This window comes from Canis lupus, chromosome 14 (genome assembly GCF_011100685.1).
Source record: "Canis lupus familiaris isolate Mischka breed German Shepherd chromosome 14, alternate assembly UU_Cfam_GSD_1.0, whole genome shotgun sequence".
Taxonomy (NCBI): domain Eukaryota; kingdom Metazoa; phylum Chordata; class Mammalia; order Carnivora; family Canidae; genus Canis; species Canis lupus.
Genome location: NC_049235.1, coordinates 26,298,202 through 26,321,792, shown reverse-complemented (window position 1 = coordinate 26,321,792; position 23,591 = coordinate 26,298,202). Strand labels below are relative to the sequence as shown.

At 33.9% G+C, this 23,591-nt stretch overlaps 1 protein-coding gene across 4 annotated transcripts in view; it reads left to right on the top strand.

The window, feature by feature from the left end:
• The window catches only part of THSD7A (thrombospondin type 1 domain containing 7A), a 428,410-nt gene extending 410,508 nt beyond the window's left edge, over nucleotides 1-17,902 (top strand). For 2 of the 4 annotated variants that reach the window (XM_038556951.1, XM_038556950.1), the window contains 5 exons: nucleotides 5,633-5,728; nucleotides 8,502-8,584; nucleotides 8,936-9,146; nucleotides 11,766-11,853; nucleotides 12,513-17,902. In XM_038556951.1, coding sequence (XP_038412879.1) covers nucleotides 5,633-5,728; nucleotides 8,502-8,584; nucleotides 8,936-9,146; nucleotides 11,766-11,853; nucleotides 12,513-12,597 — 563 coding nt within the window. In that variant the 3' untranslated portion in view covers nucleotides 12,598-17,902. The other 2 variants (XM_038556952.1, XM_038556953.1) reach the window with 2 other exon arrangements.
• Nucleotides 17,903-23,591: the final 5,689 nt, after the last annotated feature.

Below are 23,591 nucleotides of genomic sequence, written 5' to 3'. Positions count from 1 at the left end.
AATGGACTACCTCATGGCAAAAATTGAGGAAAAAAAAGAGCAAAATCCCTACTACAACTAATAGAGTAGAGTTTGACAATATATTTTATGAACGAATTTTGCTAATAAATATAAAAACTTCAAGATAATCTAGAATGTTACTATAATTTATATCAAGAAATAGAGAATCTACACCATGGATTCTGTAACTATTGAAAACTCAAATTTATCAAATATTTACTAACACATGAAACAAACTAAAACGTAAATGGCTTTGAGTTTTACCAAAATTTAAAGAAACAACTCCCTTTTATGTGCAATCTTAAAAAATAAAGTTGAATGGGAAAAAGATGAGGAAAATTCTCCCAGCTACAAGACAATATAACTGACAGTAAAAATCAGTCAATAAAGTCACCAATGAAAACAGATTGTCAAAGTCATAAAAATTATCTAACCAAATCATTAATATGACTAATTATAATTTATTTTATAAGTACAAAGATGCCAAAATATTAGAAAAACTTAAGGTAAGTCATCACAGTAACAGAAAAAAAGGCATATGATCTTTAATTGTGTGTTGAAAATATGTTTATACAATGCAACATTAATTCACAATAAAAACCTCCCCACACAACTTGAACTAGTAAATGATATCTGCCAAAACTAACAGCATACATCATAATATTAGGGAAAACATAAGAGACATTCCCTTGGAATCAATAACAAAGCAAGGATATTCACTATTGCTACTTCTTTTCAACCTAGAAAGCATAAACACAAGCTTAATAGTTGAAAACAAAGAAATAATCACTCACATTATAGATGATTTTCACATTGAATATTCTAACAGAAACAAAATAGCCAAAAGTCATGATTATCTCAATAGATACAGAAAAGGAATTGGACAAAAATATAACATACATTCATGATAAAAACTCAACAAGGGGGTCTCACCAAAGCAAAGGCCATCTTTGACAAACCCACAGTTAACATTATACTCAGTGGACAAGCTTGTAATTAAGAACAGGATGTCATCCTCTCTCACCACTTTTAGCAAATATACTACTGAAAAATCCTACCCATAGCAATGAGACAATAAAAGGAATTGAAAAGCATCCAAACTGATAAGGAAGAAGTAAAACTATCACTGCTTGCCAATGATATGATATAAAAAACTCTCCCCTAAAAACTATTAGAATAAATTAATTCAGTTATGTTGCAGGATACAAAATTGATATATAGAAACCTGTTTCATTTCTATATAATAATAACAAAATGGTAGAAAGAAAAAAACTCCATTTACAATTGTACCAAAAAGAATAAAACATCTAGAAAAAAAAAGCTTAACCAAGGAAATGAAATACTGTACACTGAAAACAATAAGGTATTGATGAGAGAAATTGAAAACTACATAAATAAATGGAAAGATATATCATGCTAATGGATTGGAAGAATATTGTTAAAATGTTCATATTACCCAAAGCAATCTATTGATTAAATATAACCCCTACCAAAGTACCAATGGTATTTTTCACAGAACTAGAAAAATCCTAAAATTATTTGGAATCACAAAAGACTGAACAGCTAAAGCAATCTTGAGAAAGAGTAACAATGCTGGAAGTAGCACAATCTCAGATTTCAAACTATACTACAAAGCTATAGTAATCAAAACAGTAGGAATTGGCACAGAAGTAGACACTTAAATCAATAGAACAGAATAGAGAGCCCAGAAACAACCCACAGGTATGGTCAATTAATCCACTACAAGAGAGGCAAGAAGATACAATTGGGAAAAGACAATCTCTTCAATAAGTGGTACTGGGAAAAGTGGACAGATACATGCGAAAGAATAAAACTGGACCAGTTGCTTATACCACACACAAAAATAAGCTCAAAATGGATTATAGACCTAAATATACCACCTGAAACCATAAATCTCCTAGAAGAAAACATAGGCAGTAATTTCTTTGACATTGGACTTAGCAACATTATTCTAGATATGTCTCCTCAGACAAGAGAAACAAAAGCAGAAATTAAACTATTGGGACTAGACCAAAATAAAAAAAGCTTTTACACAGAGAAGGAAACCATCCACAAAACAACAAGGCAACCAATTGAATGAGAGAAGATATTTGCAAATGATATATCTAATAATGGGTTAATATCCAGAATATATAAAGAACTTTTACAACTCAATACATACACACAAAAATCTAATGAAAAAAATGGGCTGAGGACCTGTATAGACATTTTTCCAAAGAAGATAACAGATAGATGGCCAAAAACATGAAAATATGCTCAACATCACTAATCACCAGAGAAATGCGAGTCAGAACCACAATGAGAATCTCCTCACAACCACTCAGGATGGTTAATTTCAAAAAGACAAGTGGTATTGGCCAGGAGTGGAGAATGCAAACCCTCATGCATTCTTGGCAGGAATGTAAATTGGTACAGCCACTGTGGTGAATAGTATGGAGGTTCCTCAAAAAATTAAAATTACCATATGACTCAGTAATTCCACTTCCGGGTATTTACCCAAAGAAAAAACACTAAGTCAAAAAGATATATGCACCCCATATTTATTACAGCATTATTTACAATTGCCAAGCAATTGTAATTGTACAATATAAAAGCAAGCTAAAAGCCCATCAATAAATGAATGGATAAAAAAATAAAATAAAATAAATGAATGGATAAAGATATGGTATATGTATACATATATACAATATTCTATTACTCAGCCATACCAAAGAATGTGATCTGGCCATTTGAGACAACATGGATGAACCTAGAGGCTATTATGATAAGTGAAATAAGTTAAAGACAAATGTGTGGAAGCTAAACGAAATGAATGAACAAAACAAAAACGCAGACTCATAAATACAGGGAACAAGCTCATGGTTGCCAGAGAAGGGATTAGGTGAAATAGATGAAGGGGATCAAGACATACAAATTTCCATTTACAGCATAAATAAGTCACAAGGATCAAGAGTACATCATGGGGAATCAATAAGATTGTCATAACTTTGTATGGTGACAGATGGCAGCTACCTTTATCATGGTGAGCGTTTTTGTAATGTATGTAACTGTTGAATCACTGTGTTATATATCTGAAATACTAACTATACTTTACTTGAATAAAAAAAATGAAAATGAAATCTCTTACCAATAAGACTCAATGACAAAATTAGAGAAAAATGAATCAAAACTAAGAAGAAATATATTTAACAGAAATGATGAAGATATATATAAAAGTAATGATGAAATCTTATTTAAGCACATAACAAAAACATCAGTAAAATAGACATGTTCGTGGATAAGCCTCAATGTCATTACATCTCAATTTTATACCAATTTATCTATAAATTCCATGTAATTTGAACAGATTTTTAAGTAATCTGGGAAATTGATGCTAAAATTCATATGGAGAGGTTGAAGACCATGAGTACCCCAGAATTATTAAAGCCCAGAATTTTAAGAAGAAAAACTGGGAGACAAGTTCAAGGGACTTACATGGCTTTATTTGAGATTTATTCTATAGCATTAATAATTTTTAAAGAGTGATCAGTCAACAATAAAGCAATTAGTCTAATGAAACTATTTCAGGAATAAATTCTCATGCATAGGTACATAACAGAAGTGAAAGTCAGTAGGGTAATGGGTGGGTAAATAATGTTGCAATAATTTGTCGTCCATATAATGTTTTTAAAATTATCTTTAAGCTCACACAAAACTGTACACAAAACTGTATTCTAGGTAAATTATAGACCCAAAGATGAAAAGCATAACTGTAAAACATTTAAAGAAAATATAGGAGACCATCATGAATTCAAGGTAGAGAATAATTTCCTAAACATGAAATGAGAAGCACAAAGATGGGAAAGATGAAAAATTATTTTAAGTGAAATCATGTACATAGTAATAGATCGTAAATAAGGTTAGCAGAGAAGCCAAGGGCTTAGAAAAGATGTTTGGGAAGTCAATTAATTACTAAGGATTAGTATCTAGAAAAACAATTTTAAAATGTTTTAGTCCAAGAATATAAAATTCATCCAATTTTATATTCTTACAATTGTTTTGAGGATCCCAAATCTAAAAATTCTATTAAAAATGAAAAGATTTAAGATAACCATGAACCAATTTTATGTAACCACAAATAACAATACTTCCTGAAAAATAACTACTTTGCAAAACAAAAACAATGACTTTGACAAGCATGGTCTTGTTTTACATTTTTGCATATCTATATCTGGCTTAAAGGCAGACAAATGGATTCTCTTCTCTGCTTCTGTTTGCAACCTGTTGCAATCTTAGTTTAGTTTATGTATATGAAGAAAATCCAGCTCTACTCACACATATGTGTAGTTGAAAAAGGAAAATACACACACATACACACAATCTGAAAGGATACCAAAGTCCTCCAGGTTCTCTGGACTATACTTTGAAAACTGCTATTCTAGAATAAATAATTTCCACAATTCAATAAGAAAAGGCATAGACTTCAGTAGTATATAAAAAAATGGCCACAAGATATAAAGAAGCAACTTTCATAAGAGGAAATCTAAATACCCACATTTTTTGCTCTTTAATAGCATTAATAAATAGAGAACTACAATTTAAAATGACGATATAGCTTCCACAGCCCCCAGACTAACCAAAAAATTTAAATCTGGCAATTATAAATGTTCATGAAAGCTTAAGCAATGAGAACCCTTCTTCACTGCTGGTGGCTATGTAGATTGTCACTTTTTGGAGGAAGAAACAAATAATATTTAGTAAAGTTTCACCCATCCTTATGGTGATACCTGGCAATTTGTCTTCTAGATATGTACCTTAAAGAAGCATGAAGAGACTGCACGAGGTTAACCACTGAAGCATTGCTCTAAAAGCAAAAATTGAAAACAACCAAAAAGACCACCCAGCGAGGAAATAGCTAAAAAAAATTGTGGTGTTTAGTACAACGGAATTCTATATAGCAGTTGAAAGAAACATGCTATAGCTACATTTTTAAAAAACACACAAATATTTTGTCTGTATAATACCTATATTTAGAACGATACATAAAATATGATACTTTTTCAAATTTTTAATACATACAATTGACCTTTGAACAACACAGGTTTGAATTGTCCAGGTCCACTTACATAAGAGGGTTTTTTTAAATATAAATAAATTACAATATATTTTCTCTTCCTTATGCTTTTCTTAATAACTTTTTTTCTAGCTAACTTTATTATAAGCATATAGTATAACAAACACATATAAAAACAATTAACTTGTATTTTGTGTTATCAGTAAGGCTTCTGGTCAAGAGTAGGCTGTTAATAGTTAAGTTTTGGAGGAGTCAAAAGTTATACACAGATTTTAGACTGCATAGGTGTACATGCCCCTAATTCCCATGTTGTTCAAGGATCAACTGTACTGTATTATCATTAAAAGAATAATAATCATGGCAAAGAAATGGGATTTAGGAATAGGTCAGGAATTTTATAACATTTATGTGGCAATTTCAGGACAATAAATTCGAATCGTTTTTGAGACAGATTTACCACTTTTCAATTGTTTATAAATATTTTCGTAATATTCTTTCCCTATGGTTGTCCTTCTAGCCAGCAGAATGCTTCTGTTCATGTTTATTGTGTCCCTGCAGATGGACAGTGTTATGAGTATAAATGGATGGCCAGTGCTTGGAAGGGTTCTTCCCGAACAGTCTGGTGTCAAAGGTCAGATGGTATAAATGTAACAGGTAAACTTCCAATTTCTCTTTGTTTCTTGAAAGTCTTCCTGTAATACACATTGTTTAAATAAAGTAATTAAGGAAACAAAGATATTCTTTCAGTACCTAGTCTGTTATAATTGTAATCATTGACTATTTTGTTCTTTAATATTTCAATTAAATTTTCCCTCATCCAGACATGTTAGACAATGTTGTTAGCATTTAGTTAAAATACTAATTCCAGTAAATTATCATAATTCTTAGATTACCGTCCCTAGAAATTTTACATGTGAATAATTCACCACATGCTGAAAAAAAAATCAGTATTTTGTGACTATATCTGTTTCTGTACCTTAAAAACAATATATATTAAGACCAAAAATATTACCAATGGAATATAATTATAGAAATCCAAATACCTTGCTTGAAATTCAGAAATCTGTAATTCAACTTTTTATTAATTAATAGGTGGCAAATCTCAAGCCCAGAACATCTGGTCAGCTAACTGACTCTATCCACTCTGCCCCTGACTCAAAACTTATATATTCAAAGAAGAAGTCTAAATGAAAAATTTTTCTGCAATGTCCTTTGACCCAAAAATACCAAAGAGCTTCTCCAACCTGCAATTACTAAAAGTTTCCTTTTCTGAACCCCGTAAATGCAAGGGTTCTTAAGGAAACTGTGAAGTGGAGAGAAACCTGGCTCCAGATACGTACCTTGCAAATTTCCTAGCAAGAAACCAAGGTCGGAACCAGAACCTCAACCTTAAATACATGACCCAAAGATCTAATGTCTCTCCTTTAACATTTTTATAGATTTAATCTATAGGAATCTTCATATTGTACCAGTAGCATGAATTTTGAGAGTTAAGTATTCAGGGGGACCTGCTGACTTACTGCCATTGTTTTGACCCTCTGGCAGAGATAAAAGGTAATGTGCATTTGGATGCCTATTAGTAATGTCCATTTATAAATGTAGCTGTAATATATACAGTAAGATAACAGGAACAGAGATCAATATGCTTTTTGGAAAGCATCAGTTTTTTTATTAAATTTTAAATTACCTGGATTTATTTAAACCTAATTACTTATTTCCTCCCTATGAAAGCTGGAACAGGATATCAAATTATATTCTTGTGAAGGTAAGATTTTATACATGAGAAATCTGTATCAAGAAACATTGATAATAGCAACTCCCAGTAGACACATATATAACAAAGAAGAGACACCTACCAGGAAACCCTTAACTCTCTCACATTACTATTTTCTGGGAGTAAAATCTATTCTGAAGACACCACTGTAAGAGGCATAAGGTGAAATGAGCCCTGGGAAGGGAAGCATAGGTTTTCTGAATGTGAAGGCATTTATAGAGATGGTCCATTCAACTCAAGTGTTGAAAATGAAGGTCAACATGCTTCTTGAAACTACTCAGAAGGAACGTTGCAGTTTCCCCAGAGGGTCCTGTTGCTTTTCATGGTTCCCCCCCCACCCCCGAATGGATGCAAATAATATTTGTCTGCCTTTTCTTCTACATGTTAGAAGCTCTTTTTCCACTAAAATTGGGGATATTCCCCAATGCAAAGGTAAGTCAAATTTTAAAGGACTTACCTGTAGAACTCATGTGTTCACCTTCTTTTTAATCCATTAAAGTATCCAATGTACTTCTTTCTAATACTCTTTGATACCAAAAAGCCAACGTGTAAATGATTTGTGATAAAATCTATATGCATATTCCTTCCATCTCTTAGGAAAAAGGAGATTCTTTGTGAGAAATAGACAAGCATGTAAAGTATATTACCTACCTTGATCTGTTGCTTTAATTTTATGAAGCTGTCCTTATTAGAAATCAAGATGTTGTTCACCTTTTTCTTCATGTGTTTCATGATAATAACTTCAATATGTCCATTTAACTGCAATTGCCTTGCAATGACTAACTGCTTTCTCATCACAACTTTTTAATGAATGGTTTATTTATAGTACTGAGAGATAGGGCAAAGAATTAACAAGAGGTATCTTTGATTAAATTCCAAAGGATCATCAATCCCATGAATAAAGGAAAAACTTTGTTTCCTAAAATTTTATTCAGCTGAGCAAGTATGGTCTGAAACTCTAAGTTCCCCCCATCACCAATATTGTTTCTCTAGTACATTTATTCTCATCTTAAAACCTCACTTGTAACAATTTAGGCATACTTGTTACTATACTTGGAACAAAGAAAGAGAAGGAGAAAAAACAGAGCTACAATGTCAAGTTGAACAGTAATGCAAATACATCACTTAGTAGCTACAAATGTTTTCTTTCCTATACCCACAAAAATCCTGAATTGGCAGGAACAGTGATCTTCTCAAAGAAATATGCATTATTAAAAAATACATTTATGGGGGTAGTCACATAAATTAAAGACTTAATCTATCTCAGTGAATATGAACACTATTTCTCTGACTAGCCAAGAAAAAAATTTAAAGGGATATCAAATCTGATTTTTAATGACTGGGCCAATAGGGGATACAGGGAACTATGACAGAAATAACCTGTGTGCAGTTAATGTTTTCAAAGCAACTATAAGAACAAGTGCTTGTGGAGCACCTGCTGAGTGCCAGGCACTATGCTATCTCCTCTGAATAAGAAAGGCCTCAACTTCCTCTAGGAAGCAGTCAAGGTTAACAAAATATTTCACAATCAATCACCCTCAGAAAATCCATGGGGCTTCCAAAGTGGTTCAGGATTCAAAGACAAGTCTATTCATTGTATTTCTATCATTGCAAGAGATGCTACTTGTCAATGTGTGATTTTCTGTTCTGCAGGGGGCTGCTTGGTGGTGCGCCAGCCTGATGCTGACAGGTCTTGTAACCCACCGTGTAGTCAACCCCACTCGTACTGTAGTGAGGTATGTGTGAATTTATTAGGAAAGACAAGCCAGCTTCATTATTTGTCACTCCACTACCCCTTAAAAAGTCCATTTTCTCCCGTCCCCCCAAAAGGCATGTCTTGGGTCCTAAAGCTTTACTTCTAGACCTCTCCTTTTAATAATATAAACAATTCTGAATGCACTTACTTCCACTGTTAAAACAATCTGTGTACAGTACAAAAAGTATGTTCTTTTTTATGTTAGGACAGAAATTACATGTAGTAAATTCCTAAAACAACACTCCTTTAGAGACTTCTCTTCAAGTCAGATCAATTAAGTTCTCAAAGATCACTTTCTATGTGTGGTAGAAATCCTCTTGTTCTCCTGCAGATGAGGACATGCAGTTGTGAAGAAGGGTATACTGAAGTCATGTCTTCTAACGGTACACTTGAGCAATGCACACTTATCCCCGTGGTGGTGATACCCACTGTGGAGGACAAAAGAGGAGATGTGAAAACCAGTCGGGCAGTACATCCAACCCAATCCTCCAGTAATCCAACAGGACGGGGAAGGACCTGGTTTCTACAGCCATTTGGGCCAGGTGAAGTGACTAGACAGTGTTGATGTAGAATCCTTTGGTTATACCTTTAACCAATGTCAAAAGGTTAAAAAATGAGCAAGTGTTTTCATATGATTTATTTTTCATCTGTACTCATTCTGATATTACCATATAGTATAATGGTTTGCTATTATGAAAAAAACACTCATGCTCAAAGTTCAGAGAAATGAAACTATTCTCTCCTGAGGAAAAAAAATTAAGATATTATTTTGATCTCGGACCTAAATTTACAAGTATAATTACATTCACATTGAACAAAGAAATCTAACAATGAAATATCAATTAGGACTAAAGTGTATTGTCATTCAGAATTGGAACAAATAAAACTCTAAAGACATATAAGAATTTTTCATTTGGCCACAAACTGGTAATAATTTGAACCTAAAATAGGAACATCAGTAATGCTGTACCAGAGGGCACTTGGTAGCCAGACCAATTTCTATCAGCCTCTAGATTTGATAAACTCAAATAATCAGAATCTGTAGTAGCACCAGATACAGAAGGGCGAAGGATGGAGCCTTCCTGTCTACATGGGATGATTTAAATTTGGAGACTGACCAGACCCTTGTCATATTAAACAGACCCTCTTAATGTGTCTAGTAATGGACTTGAAGCCAATACAGGCAAAAGCTTGAAGGCCTAATAAAATGTTATACCTACCCCACACACATTCTCTCCCCAGGTGGAATAAACTATATGCTTATTCCTGGAACTACAGCTGGTGCTTAAAATTGTGCTACAAGGGCTAAATGGTAGCTAAGATAATGACAGTTTTTCTCACACCAAGAGGTATTACTAGTTAATGACCAAAGGAAATCTCTAGGCAAAGCCAGGCATAGTCTACTTTACAGTTGTTAGAAATAGGAGAAAAGAAGGAATCTGTATAGCACTTCCCTATTTATAATGTATTAAGTCAAAAACACTTACCCTTATTGGAGAATTACTATTAGTATTTTAAGTATTTTCAGTATTTGGGTGATTTAACCTAAATACCGTGATTTAACTGCATGATCCCTGCCTCGGTAAGGTTATTAGCTGAAAATACAATTTATTTTGCAAAGCTGATGTGTCTATGCTGGAAACTCTTTTCTCAGTGTTCAAGATAGTGGACTGGCAAATGGCCATTCAATAGCCAATCTTGACCTTGACTAAGAATCCAAGCATACCTTCTCTCATCAAAACTGGTTTTTAGAGAGAATTGTCATTTTAAATGTAATATATACCCTCCCTAAAATGATTATAGGTTAAAAAGGTTTATGTTCTTTAAAAGTACATTTAGACTTTGTTCTTGGCTTTTAAAAAACTCAGTATGTGTTGAAGAACTCTCAGGGCAGATGAACCCAACAGTGGTTAATTTTAAGCCCAGTCTCTCATGTTTAAAATCTTTAGAATCGGGATCCCTGGGTGGCGCAGCGGTTTGGCGCCTGCCTTTGGCCCAGGGCGCGATCCTGGAGACCCGGGATCGAATCCCACGTCGGGCTCCCGGTGCATGGAGCCTGCTTCTCCCTCTGCCTGTGTCTCTGCCTCTCTCTCTCTCTCTCTCTCTCTGTGACTATCATAAATAAATAAAGAAAAAAAAAATAAAATAAAATCTTTAGAATCGAAAGGATTTCAGAATATTAACAGTTTAGTTCCAACAAATGGACCCCAGTTGATCAGTTCTCAGTGGGAAAACTTTCACAGTAGTGACTTTCTTTTGATGACTTCCAAATATTGAATAAACCAGAGTGTGGAGTCCATTTGCCCAATCTATAATTTCAGCACTGATATGTTTAATTATATGTATGCAACAGAAAATATATATTGATATAATGATCCAGTTAGGCAAATTAATACTATAATCTAGTTGAAGTTTATTCTAAACACAAAACTAAAAAACTCAAAGAAAAGGAGACCAGAAAACCGAATTAGAAAAGTTCCTATCCTTCCTAATTCCATATAATAAAAAAGGTAGAAAAAAGTTATTTAGAATTAAAAAGTTATTTATAGGTTATAGTCAAACTTGGCTAGTTTTACAAATGATATCATCAAATAAACTTTAAAGTACAGTGGTGTAAATTAGATAAAAAATTAATTCCAAAAAATGTTAAATATATTCACTTTCAATTCATCTAGGAAAAAAGGTTAAAATTACAAAATTTATGTTCAGATACCTGTCTGCATAAACCCTAAGCTCTAGGACTTTAATGAAATTGCATTACTTTTCTTCTTCCCTTATAATTGCCATTCTCAGAATGAAAATCAGAAGAAAATGTTTATTTAGCACTACACATATATTGGATTTGAAGTAAAATGTAGATAAGCAGCAGCAAAAATTTAGGCATATGAACTTGAAATCTGAATGCAAACTGAATTAAAACCATTATTTCTTTTCCATTCAATTCTCACTGATAATTTATCTTTAATGAAGCAGCATCTAACTCATAATAGCAGCTTTGCTTTAATCATTAACTATGCCTAAGCAATAATTAATTTTGTTTTGAAAGGATTTGCTCATATGTGACTGGTCATTGGTCATAGTTAAAGACTGTCATATATATTTTTATATATGCACACATACCAGACTAATGTAAATTAATAACTAATATCCATTCTTCTTAGATGGGAGACTAAAGACCTGGGTTTACGGTGTAGCAGCTGGGGCATTTGTGTTACTCATCTTTATTGTCTCCATGATTTATCTAGCTTGGTGAGTGATTAAATATTTCAAAATCTAAGGGGTTACATATCTCTTTAGTTTGGCAAAAATAGTTGACTATAATACAGAAACAGCAATTTTTGTCTCACGTAAGTACTTCACATTTATTTAGCATTCATCTGAAATTTGAAATAAAAATAGTTTTCATCATAGACAGTCTAAAAACTACCAAATATGAGCCATATAGTGTCTGAAAATGAGCCAGAGCTGCTCCAGGTCATCTCAAATATGTTCTCTTTGGTTATACAAGATAATATTGCTTTGTATGCTTATGGTGAACTACAAGGTTTGATACTGAATTACTACTGGAGAAAGATATGATAATGATACCTATTTTTATTTAACTGTCTTCTTTAACACGTTATAAAGATTTCTGGTCAAATATAAATGATTATAGTATTTCCATTATTAGTAATTCCATTTGATATTTCTTCTACAGGATAATAAAATATTTGAGGGGTTCCATTTCAAGTTTATTTAGAGCATAAAATAAGAAATTCAAAGACACCAGAATATCAAACTTTAATGTTGAATTTAGGTCATTAGGCAGTTAGGCAACTTTATCAATAGATTGAATTTTTCCATGTAAAAGAGTAAAATTTACAATTAAAGATGGATTTTCCTTTCCTGATTATTATTATTATTTACAGCAAAAAGCCAAAGAAACCCCAAAGAAGGCAAAACAACCGACTGAAACCTTTAACCCTAGCCTACGATGGAGATGCAGACATGTAAAATAGAACTTAACCCTGGCAACAACCAATTTCAGTTTTCTGACTTTGCAGTAGACATCCAGCAGCCACAAAGCTCTTCACACTGTGTGAATTAAAATGCACTGTAACTTTTTAAAAGAGCATCAATGAAAAGAGTGAAAATCACAGTGCCATTGGAGAAATCAAGACAGTACCACTTACATTAAAAAAAAAGAAAGAAAAGAAAAAGAAAATCAGCCCTGAGAATTCTAGATTTAGTTGAATACATGCTGCATTCTGAGAGTTTTTGTGATCTTTTCTGAAATCTACCAACTGACAGTTCCCTTTCATCACTACAATATGGTTGTGGGATTGGTCAGTTAGGAGACCTGATGAAAGCCTCTGTTGGCAGTGTTAACCCATAGTAACATTTTAGCATGAAGAATTTATACCAAGATCTCTACAATACTATAGTCAAGCATAACAACATGTATACTCAATTGAATGATACACATTACTATGTCAGACTATGTACTTGTCAATAAACAGTTTTAATGGTGAATGAGAAATAAGCTCTAAAGTGAACAGAAAACCATTGAATAAATTCAGCATTTGGGTGGTTGATGATAGCTCTCATTAACCTGTATTTCAGAGGCAAAGACTCTTTTATAAGACTTAATTTTTGTTTTTCTCCGAAGTACGAATGCTGGACATGTACTAGTATCTTAGAAAAAAAAAAAAAGTCCTCAAGTTCTGTATTTTAGAGTGGTTATTGTCTGGAAAACTAATTTGCTTGTGTTAATACGTTTCTACTTTCCCTAATTTTCAAACTGGTTGCCTGCATCTCTTTTGCTATATGGAAGGCACATTTTTGCACTATATTAGTGCAGCATGATAGGCACTTAACCAGTATCGCCATAGAAACTGCCTCTTTTCATACGGGATGAAGACATCTGTGCTAAGAGTGTCATGGAGACATTTGCAAGTTCTTGTATCCAGAAGAGAATAAAGTTCAGTTTGGATGAGGACAGGATGGAATTAGCTATTGCATCTGCTGAATACACTCTTCCTCATTGCTGCAGCCATTGTGAAATCGACATGACAGTGATTTAAATGTTCAAATCCCGAACTCATTGACCCTGCAAAAGATGAATCCCTCTAGTTGGTTTTTAATGTACTTTGAAGGCAGTTTATGACTAGATTTTTATATTTGTTATCTTTGTTAAAAAAAGAAAAGAAAAGAAAAAAAGGAGCCGGTTGTCTTTTTAATTTTGAGCAGATGGAAAAAATAATGTCTTGATAATGTTTGTAACTAGAACTCAAAATTGTGTGATTTCTCTTTTTCCCTGATTTGTTTTCCAGGTTCGCATCAAATGTATCCATAGTTTTGTCTTTCTCACTAGTAAAATTTGAAGCAGTCTTTGTAGTATTTCAAAAACTAAAATTTTCAGAAAAGAATAGTTTGCCCAGGGCTTCATTAAATATCTAGACCAAAGGTGGCAAACTTTTTCTGTGAAGGACCAGATAGTAGATATTTTCAGCCAGGTCTATGTTGCACCTTCTCAACTCTGTCATCATGAGGATGCAGGTGTAGACGATACACAGTGCATAAGAGAATGAGCGTGGCTGTTTTCCAATAAGCCTTTCTTTGTGACATGTTGTGGTTTGTGAACCACTGGTTTAGAAGTTTTTTCAGTGCTTACCTCTCTATATTGTGTCACCTTTTGTTTTCACTCATTTACCCTTAGAATGCCATCAGTGTTTAATTTCAAAGGTGAAAAAAAGTCATTAAACTTTATCACTGTTTTCAAAGTAACTGCATTTTTCACACATGTAACCCTGGGAATGGCACAGTGAAATGCTATTTCATTTGGCAGACTTCTTTTGTATGAAAAGAAAATGCAAAAGGTGCCATTGCAAAGCAACTCCATTTTTCAGGCAACATTTATTGCAACAACCTTTGGTAGAGGGGAGGACATTAGGTTTTCAGGTCTATTAAAAATAATGTAATAAGCTATTTTATCTTAAACATAGCTGTGTTACTATAAAAGTGGTTTAGACTAGCAGGTGTTTTACCTTCAAGTAGAGTTTGAACTCCCCCTGCTGTCCACTAGAGTACATGCAAAGATTACAAAAGACCTCAGATTAGGATGTCGCCCCTAAAATGAACAGATTTTTAACTATTTTAATAAGAATTAAATGTGGAAATCACTAATTCCTTAACACTCACTGTATTAGGCAAAGCAATCATTTCAAAGCAAACAGATGTTTACAGACATGAGAATTTTACTTTAAACCAAGGATTTAAACAAAACAAAGCATAAAAACAAATTCCATTGCATCGGTCTTATTGAAGAGGAAGACAAAAATAATACCGTTGCTCTAAAACTGTGATTGCCAGTGTATGCACTCAGGGGTCTTCCATATAATCCTCAAGTTGATCTCTTTGAATAAAATGAACTCCATTTGTCCAAAATGGCTGAGAAAGAATCTACTGCGGTTACTTGAAGAATTTAGCTAACAGCCTTGCATGCATGCAACATCTAATAATTTGAAATTACTGAATAAAATATTGTTATTATCACTACAAAAGCTATACGTATGATACTGTAAAATGTCATTAATTCAGAAAGCAGATCAGTATCACGCAACCCATACTGTAAGAATTAATGAATTGATCAAAATTTTATGAAAATATATTATTTTATTCATAAATTAATCACATTTTACAACACTGCATATATGAAAGGAAACTAGGTTCAAGGTGACCTAAAACTAGAAAACATATTGGAAATTCACTGTTAGGATAGATACTGGGTGGCCTCTTATTAAAAAGATGGAAGGAAGGACAGATAGCCAGCTGCCTATTTTGGACAAATGAAGGTTACTGTATTCATGTTTAGAACATGAAAATGGCCTTATTTTTGTTCCTGGCATGAGTCAATAATTAGTTTAGTATGTTACTGGAATTTCATCAAAACCTTATTCCTCCTGTTCATTCTGACAATTCAGGAGGGGAATAGAGTAGTAACTGGTCTGTTAACACTTTTGCCTTATCAAAATGGCCTGTGAGCCCCAAAAGATCTAGAACTACTGCTCTATAAATACAAAGGTCTGCTTGGTTTTGAGGAAAAAAAGAAAAGAAAAATGACGTTATATACTATTTTGTTGGACTGTTTCAATATAAACTACATAGAATTGGCACAACTGATCTCTCTTGAAAGGGGTTGATTTGCTTATTATCAGTACCTAATCTAAAATATGGACCATAATTCTTATTTGAAAGACTTTTTCAGGACACTGCAGTGTAGCTTAAAGTTAATTTGAAAAGGAGTACATAAAAGCATGTTCTTAATTACTTATAACAAAGCACAAATTACTCAAAACAAGACAAATATTTCTTGCATTATCACATGTAAGACACTCTGCTAGGCACTGTAAAACAATGAGTCATGGCTTTTGTATACCTATGTATCTTAGACACTCAAAAGAAGGAAAAATATTTCATGAATGAGGACAGCACTTACATCACCCTTGACTCTGGATTTGTTTCCAGTGCAGCATTTTTCCTTATGTAATGTCCATGTCTCAGGCCATGCTTTACGCTTTTGCTGTAATTCTCCTCCACCCTCAGGGAGGTGGCAATGTTCATGTGGCTGAACCAGAACCCTGTTACATTCCTGGACACTTCAAGATAAAGTCACTTATGCAGAACTTCTTACAGGAATTAACACCTCTCAGTTTTGTTTTGTTTTGTTTAATTTGTTTATCTCCTCCAAATCCCTATACCTATGTTCCTTTATGATGATTATCTCTGGTCTCTCTCTACTCTGCTTAACTAATCTTGTCTACTTTTCTCAGAACTACCTTCTACTAAACATACTCACAATTTTTAAGTAAGGAGGAAAAAAAAAAAGAAGGTGGTGAAGGTCTATATTCCCTACCTAATAGAGTCAAAGTGTCACTAAGAGTATGAACATCTTGATTTAAACAAAATGTACTGGTCAAAGACATGAGTAAAAAGGTAAGAAAAGATGTAGAAGACTTGCCCCCCCTCAAAAAAAAAGACTTTTTTTCTGTAAATATGTCAGTTTTTGTACTCATTTAGTATGACCCAGTACTCTCCTACCTCTACCTCGCCTCCGTGTCTATGACCCAACCTGCAAGACAGTAAGGCACTCCAGTACCTTAGAGAAAGGAGAGCCCATTCCTGGGCTTAGAGTTTGAATAGATTCACAAGAATTGTGTCTCCAAATGATCGGAGATCTGTTTGTAAAATTATTACCAAATTCAAATGTGTTTCATGTTCTATTTTCCCACTAAGACTGAAGGTGTTTGAAAGAAGCACTATCAGAACAAATCTGTGAAGAGCCTTGTCAAAAAATGAGTTTTCCTGGGTCTAGTTTAGATATGAGAACAAAACACCTGCCTGTCCCATCTGGTCCTATCCTCAGGTGGCTTGTGACAGCAGAAGAGGATTTGGGGGTCTGAAAGTGGAGTGCGGGCCCAGCAAACATGACTCTTTATAAAGAGGATTGTATTGCAGGGTGATTACAGGTAATTCTATATCTAGCAGGAACGCTGAAAATGGTTATGTCTGTGTTATTAAGTGAGTAAAACAAATACTGAGTGGATAGAGTTAACTTTGTAGTTTTAGGTTTTCATGCTTCTACCAAGCCAGATCTTAAAAATGGGCAGTATATGAAGACTTTTAGTTTGTGGCAGTCCTGTTTTCAGCGATCAAAATCTCTAGTCTATTTAGATTATAACTATCTTGTTGTTTTGTAGATGCTTTTTTTGTTTTTTTAAGCAGTAGTTTCTAGATCTTCTAGATCATCTACTTTGAACCCTTCAACGGAGTTTTCACAACTATTTTTCAGCAATCTATTTGTGTTTATTTTTAAAAAGTAAACATTAAGATCCCCTTTCTGGTACTTTTTCCTGCCTCTTTGTAGCACAGAGATTTGAAGAGATCAGTATCGGTCATTGTAAAATAGAACTTTATTAAATTTGCAATATGTCTTTATATAAATTATAATCCCCTAAATGTTTTTTTTGTTAATTTAATTACCTGAATATTTATTTTGTTTAAGGAGGCATTTGTCTAAGAAGTTTTTGTTATTACTTTGTAAATTGTGTAATGTAATTTATTTTAAATTATGTACATTTCTTTTTTAACGCACAAAATGTCTATGTACAATTAACTACAGATTTGAAAATAATGTCACTAAGCTTTATTCAGTTAATACAGATGGCATGTGAAGATGTAATATGCTTTTTTACATTTTCATATGGGTTATTTGTAAATAACTATGTTGCTGACAAACATGGAAATCATTTTCATTCTACTCCTGTGTACTTTTTTTGGTTTGCACATTTGCTGTTCATACATGGGTTAAAAAAAAATATTTCCGTGAATATCCAAACCCTTTTACCACTGCATTGCCTATTCCTAAGGCTTTTTTTTTTTTTAACAACTCCAATTGAGAAAGTTCGAGAGATACAAATCTTAACTTTAAAAGTCTGCTGAGGCCACCATATTAATCATTATGGATAAATGACCTCTTGGTTTCCAGTCAATTAAAAGAGAGCAGCCGCAGAGAATAGTGAGACACTCGAGAACAGAGCAGCTCTTCCTGCGCCTCAGTCAGAAGGTAGGCCTCTCCCTATGCCTACCAATGAAAGGCCAAACCAAAAAAACAAGGTAGGAGCTCACACATTAACAAATTAAGATTCCCTCCATTCCCCAAATTGAGACGCACACATTCATAAAATCAGAAGAGGTGCACAAATTAGATAAATTATTGCCAGTGTAGCTTGGAGTTAAAACATTTTCTAAAATAGCTGTGTGCCGAAATATATCTAAGTAGGGAACCCTTTAAACACTTAGCACATGATCCCCTAAAATACACAGCTAGCCACAAGTGCTAGATGAAAAAATGATTTGCAGTCTTCTTATATTCCATAATGTTCATTACAACTGAATCTGGATGAAAAAAAAAAGTTTGACTCTATCACCCAAATTATTCCTTATAGATATTGCAGATACTCATAGTCAAATTACTAACTTCACTTTTTATTTTGCAACTCCAATTTATGTCCTGAAAACACAAAGAGAAACCTGAACAGTCTACATTCTTTATTTGCTTCTTCTGAGTACCTAGTGATCTCTGCCATTGAACTCTGAACATATTTTAAAGAAAAGCCAACACACACTTAATTGTAGAGTTCTCAGTGTCAATTAGTCTCAAAAGATAGTAGATAAATACAAAATGTTTAAATGCAGTCATGCTCTCTAGTATTGCAGGGGTTTGGGGTTTTTGTTTTATTTATTTATTTTTTAGATGACTTCTCCTTCCCTCTCCACCTTACTCCAAGCATCTCCCTGCCAAGGAAGCTCAATTGAACAATCTGATGTATGTCCTAACATATTTTTCTTCTTGATCACATAATCTTATAAACATGATGGGGACAGGAAGCAGGGAGAGAAAAAGAGAAAAACGGGCTGAAATTGGTAGGCACAACAGAAAATAATTTCCTTTTTTGTGAGTGGTACTGTTTTCAAACAAGTATAATGGCCTTTGCCTCCCTCCCAAACTTCATCAACACCTAAGGCAAATCCTACAGCTTTTTGGTCACAATTTGAGTTATGTAAAGTCCCAGTTCCATAGAAAAACACTAAACACTCCACCAAAAAATCTATCAGAAATAATAAATGAATTCAATAAGTTGCAGGATACAAAATACACAAATCAGTTGTGTTTCTATACACAAAATAGCAGAAAGAGAAATTAAGAAAATAATTCCATTTATAATTTCCCCACAAATAATGCCTAAAAATAAACCAAGGAAGCTATCTACATTCTGAAAACCATAAAACATTGATAAAAGAAATTGAAGAGAACACAAATATTCAACGCTCACAGTTGGAAGAATATTGATAAAATGTCCACACTTCTTAAAGCAATCTACAAATTGAATCTCTATCAAAACACCAAAAGCATTTTCCAGAGAACTAAAACAAATAATTCTAAAATTTGTATGGAACCACAAATGACACCAAATAGACCAAATAATCCTGAAAAGGAACAAAGTTGGAGGCATCACATTCCCAGATTTCAAGATCTACTATAAAGCCGTAGTAATCAAAATAGGCAACCTGGCACAAAAACAGATATGTGGATCAATGAAACAGAATATCCCAAAAATAAACCCACATATATATGACTACTCACAACAAAGGAGGCAAGAAGATACTTGGGCAAAAGACAGTACCTTCAATATATGTAGTAGGGAAAACTGGACAGCTACATGCAAAACAATGAAACTGGACTACTTCCTTATACCATACACAAAAATAAAATATAAAGACCTAGATGTGAGATCTGAAACCCTGGAACTCCTAAAACATAGCCAATAGTTTCCTTGCATTGGCCTTAGTAACATTTTTCTAAATAGGTCTCCTTAGGCAAGGGAAATAAAAGCACAATTAAACTATTGAGATTATGTCAAAACAAAAAGCTTTTGCACAGAGAGGGAAATTATCAACAACATGACAACCTATTGAATGGATAAAGATATATGCAAATATTGTATTCAATAAGAGATTAATATTGAAAATACATAAATAATTTACACAACTCAACTGAATAATAATCTGATTTAAATGGAGAGAGGACCTGAATGGACATTTTTCCAAAGAGGATATACAATGGCCAAAACATGAAAAGATGCTCAACACAACTAATCATCAGGAAAATGCAAATCAAAACCACAATGAGATACCACCTTATGCCTGTAAGAATGTCTAGACTCAAAAAATAACAAGTGTTGGGGAGGAGGGGAGAAAAAGGATCCTTCATACTCTGTTGGCAAGAATGTAATTGGTACAGCCATTATGGTAAACAGTACAGAGATTCTTCAAAAATTAAAAATAGAAATGCCATACAATCCAATAATTCCACTACTGGGTATTTACTCAGAGAAAAAGGAAACACTAATTCAAAAAGATAGATACACCCTTATTGCAGCATTATTTACAATAGCAATCCATCCAGTACCAGGTGTGGTAAACATATACAATGGAATATTACTCAGCTATAAAAAAGAATGAGGTCTTGCCATTTACAACAATAGGGATGGGCCTAGAGGGTATTATGCTAGTTGAACTAAGAGAAAGACAAATACCATAGGATATCACTTATATGTGAAATCTAAATAAAGAAATAAATAAATAAAAATAAAAAATAAACAAACAAATTAGAAATATACCAATAAATACAGAGAACAAATTGGTGGTTCCCAGAGCAGGGAAGGGAGGCGAGATGAACAAAATGGATGAAGGGGTGTAGCAAGTATATGCTTCCAGTTATGGAATAAATAAGTCACAGGGATAAAAGGTACAGTATAAGGAATACAGTCAATGGGACTGTAATGGTGTTGTATGGGGACAGATGGGAGCTATACTTGTGGTGAGCACAGCATGATGTACAGAGTTGTCAAATCACCATCTCATACACCTGAAACTAATGTAACCTTGTGTGTCAACTATATGCTTAAAAAAAAGTCCCAATCAGGCTAAAATAAACCATCAATCTCTTTCATTGTTTCCCTTTTCTTGACTACTAGCAAATTTGATCAACTTTTCATCTTTTCACATTGGATTCAGTCCTCTACTACATATTATTTTTAAATGGCAATTCTGATGATGCCATGGGGTTGTTAATTTTAGGCCATCAACAATTTTAACTTTTCTTCAGTAAAGAAAAGAGAACTTTCTGGATTTTATTCCTCCACAGTTTATTTTTTCTTATTATCTCAGGCAGCGGTGCTTTTACAATGGGCTTGGCCACCTCACTGCCCCTAACCCTCTGCTAAATCCTGAGCATGCTCACCTCACTCTCAGGCTAACCCTCAAGGATACAGTCAGCTGAAGGTGCTGAAGGTAGATCCTAATCTTCCACTAAAACCACACTTTCCTCAAAGCTGTGACCTTTCTATTACTTCTACTTGGGATGCTCTTTCCTTCAATATAGGCTGGGCTGCTTCCTCACTTTGCACAGGTGTCTGCTTACAGCCACCTCCTCTAGGAAGTCTTCTTGACTCTCCTTGTCATTTCTCTGTTCTTCTGCCCTTTTTAGGTTTTGGGTTTTTTTGGTTGGTTGTTTTTTGGTTTTGTTTTTGTTTTTTTAAGATTTTATTTGTGAGAAAGAAAGCATGAGCAGGGGGAGGAGCAGAGGGAGAGGGAGAAGCAGACATTCTGCAGAACAGGGAGCCCAACTCTATTCCAGGGCCCTAGGATCAAGACCTGAGTCAAAGGCAGACACTTAACTGACTGAGCAGCCCAGGAGCCCCTAGTTTGTTTTTTTGTTTTAGCAGCACTTGATACTCTCTTTTTAGTTTGTAGGGGTTTGTTTGTTTGTTTGTTTTTAATGCTTTTTCACACATGAGAGAGGCCAGGTTGTTACTGATTTTGTACCTTGCCTGGAATGAAGCCCAACACATAGTAAGACTAATGAATTATTGTTGGATGAATAAATTAACAACAACAACAAAAAGAATTGGTGAACTTCAAGGTCTATGGGCAAAGAGTGGTTAAGATTCAACAATAGATCAATGACAAGGAGGCCAGTAGAATTAAGAAATCAACTAATTCATCTCAGGCTCAAACTTGTCAGGCTTCCATCATAAATACATTTCATTTTCCTTTCACTTGCCAGGAATAGGTTAACCTAAACTCTTTAGAAGGCACAATGTTGTGATGTGGACAGAATCGTAACAGAGCAGTGAAAGAAAAGAAAAACAGTAGTGACTGAGCCTCTCATCACAGAGGAGTGATAGCTGAGAATAAGCCAGTTATAAGAGGGAGCTGGAAATACTGGAAGATGAGGAAGGGAAGCTAATTAAGAGCAATTGCAAATTTCTAGAAAGCCTTTGTTCTAGACTACAAAAGCAGCTTGGCTATCATGTTTAGTCTTAAACGACATTAATTTATGATATCAAGAACAACCAAATGAAATGCAAGTAAGAAGTAAACCAGAAAGAACCGTATAATGTTACAATTCCGAGTGCTTCCCAAATCCCCATAACTCACTTTGGAACAATAGTAGGGAACTTTTAGCAACCAAGTAAATACAATGATAGATCATTTAAAATTCCTTACAGCATGTAACATTTTGATTTCTTAGAAAATTAAAATGTATTTCAAAATTGGTGTCAACCAGTAAGTCTAGAAAGTAACATGGAGGAGAATGTGAACACCTTCTGGGAAGGGATAGGCCAGTGCCCCAGGCTTTCATAAACACTGTGATTGTAGTGAAAACCCTGTCAAACCATGTCCCCAGTGACCCTCCAGCTGCTAGTCTGACAGCTGATATATAATCATACCCTTCCAAAATTTATCTTTATAAAAGGTTCACTCATTTATAATATTTGTCTGCTGGGGGATTTTGTTGTTATCACTTTTTACTGTCTTTACCAAAGGCTACTGGCACTGTCCTTTGATGGCACTACCTTGCTGCCTATGGGGAAAATGATTTACAAAAATAAATCAAGAAAAAGTATCCTGGCTGTAGAAGAAGTCATAGTGTACAGAATTTTGACCTGTTATTTGTATAAAAGACACTTAGAACTTGTAAGAATTAATTTTTGTATGCTCATTCTAACATCTACATATAAGAATCCACAGGAAAAATCAAATTAAGATATCTCCTATAATGAAGTAAAAAATAACAAACTGAGGCCGTGCCTGGTAGTAATGATATAATGCATGTTTTTAAAAGGATTACGGCAATGTTTGTTCAGTGATTTAAGAAACTCAAGAGGACTTTGATATAATTCCCTTCAGAATTACAACCATATTTGCTTTCAAAAATCAGCAGTTCCTGGCCAGAAACATTTAAATGTAATTATGGATCCATAATCAAAGCGGACATCACAATAAATTGATACATTATCTTACCTTCGACTACATTGCCACTCATTGGCACAGTCCTTTGGACATGTAAGTATTAAGAGCAGCTCCTATCACTGATAATG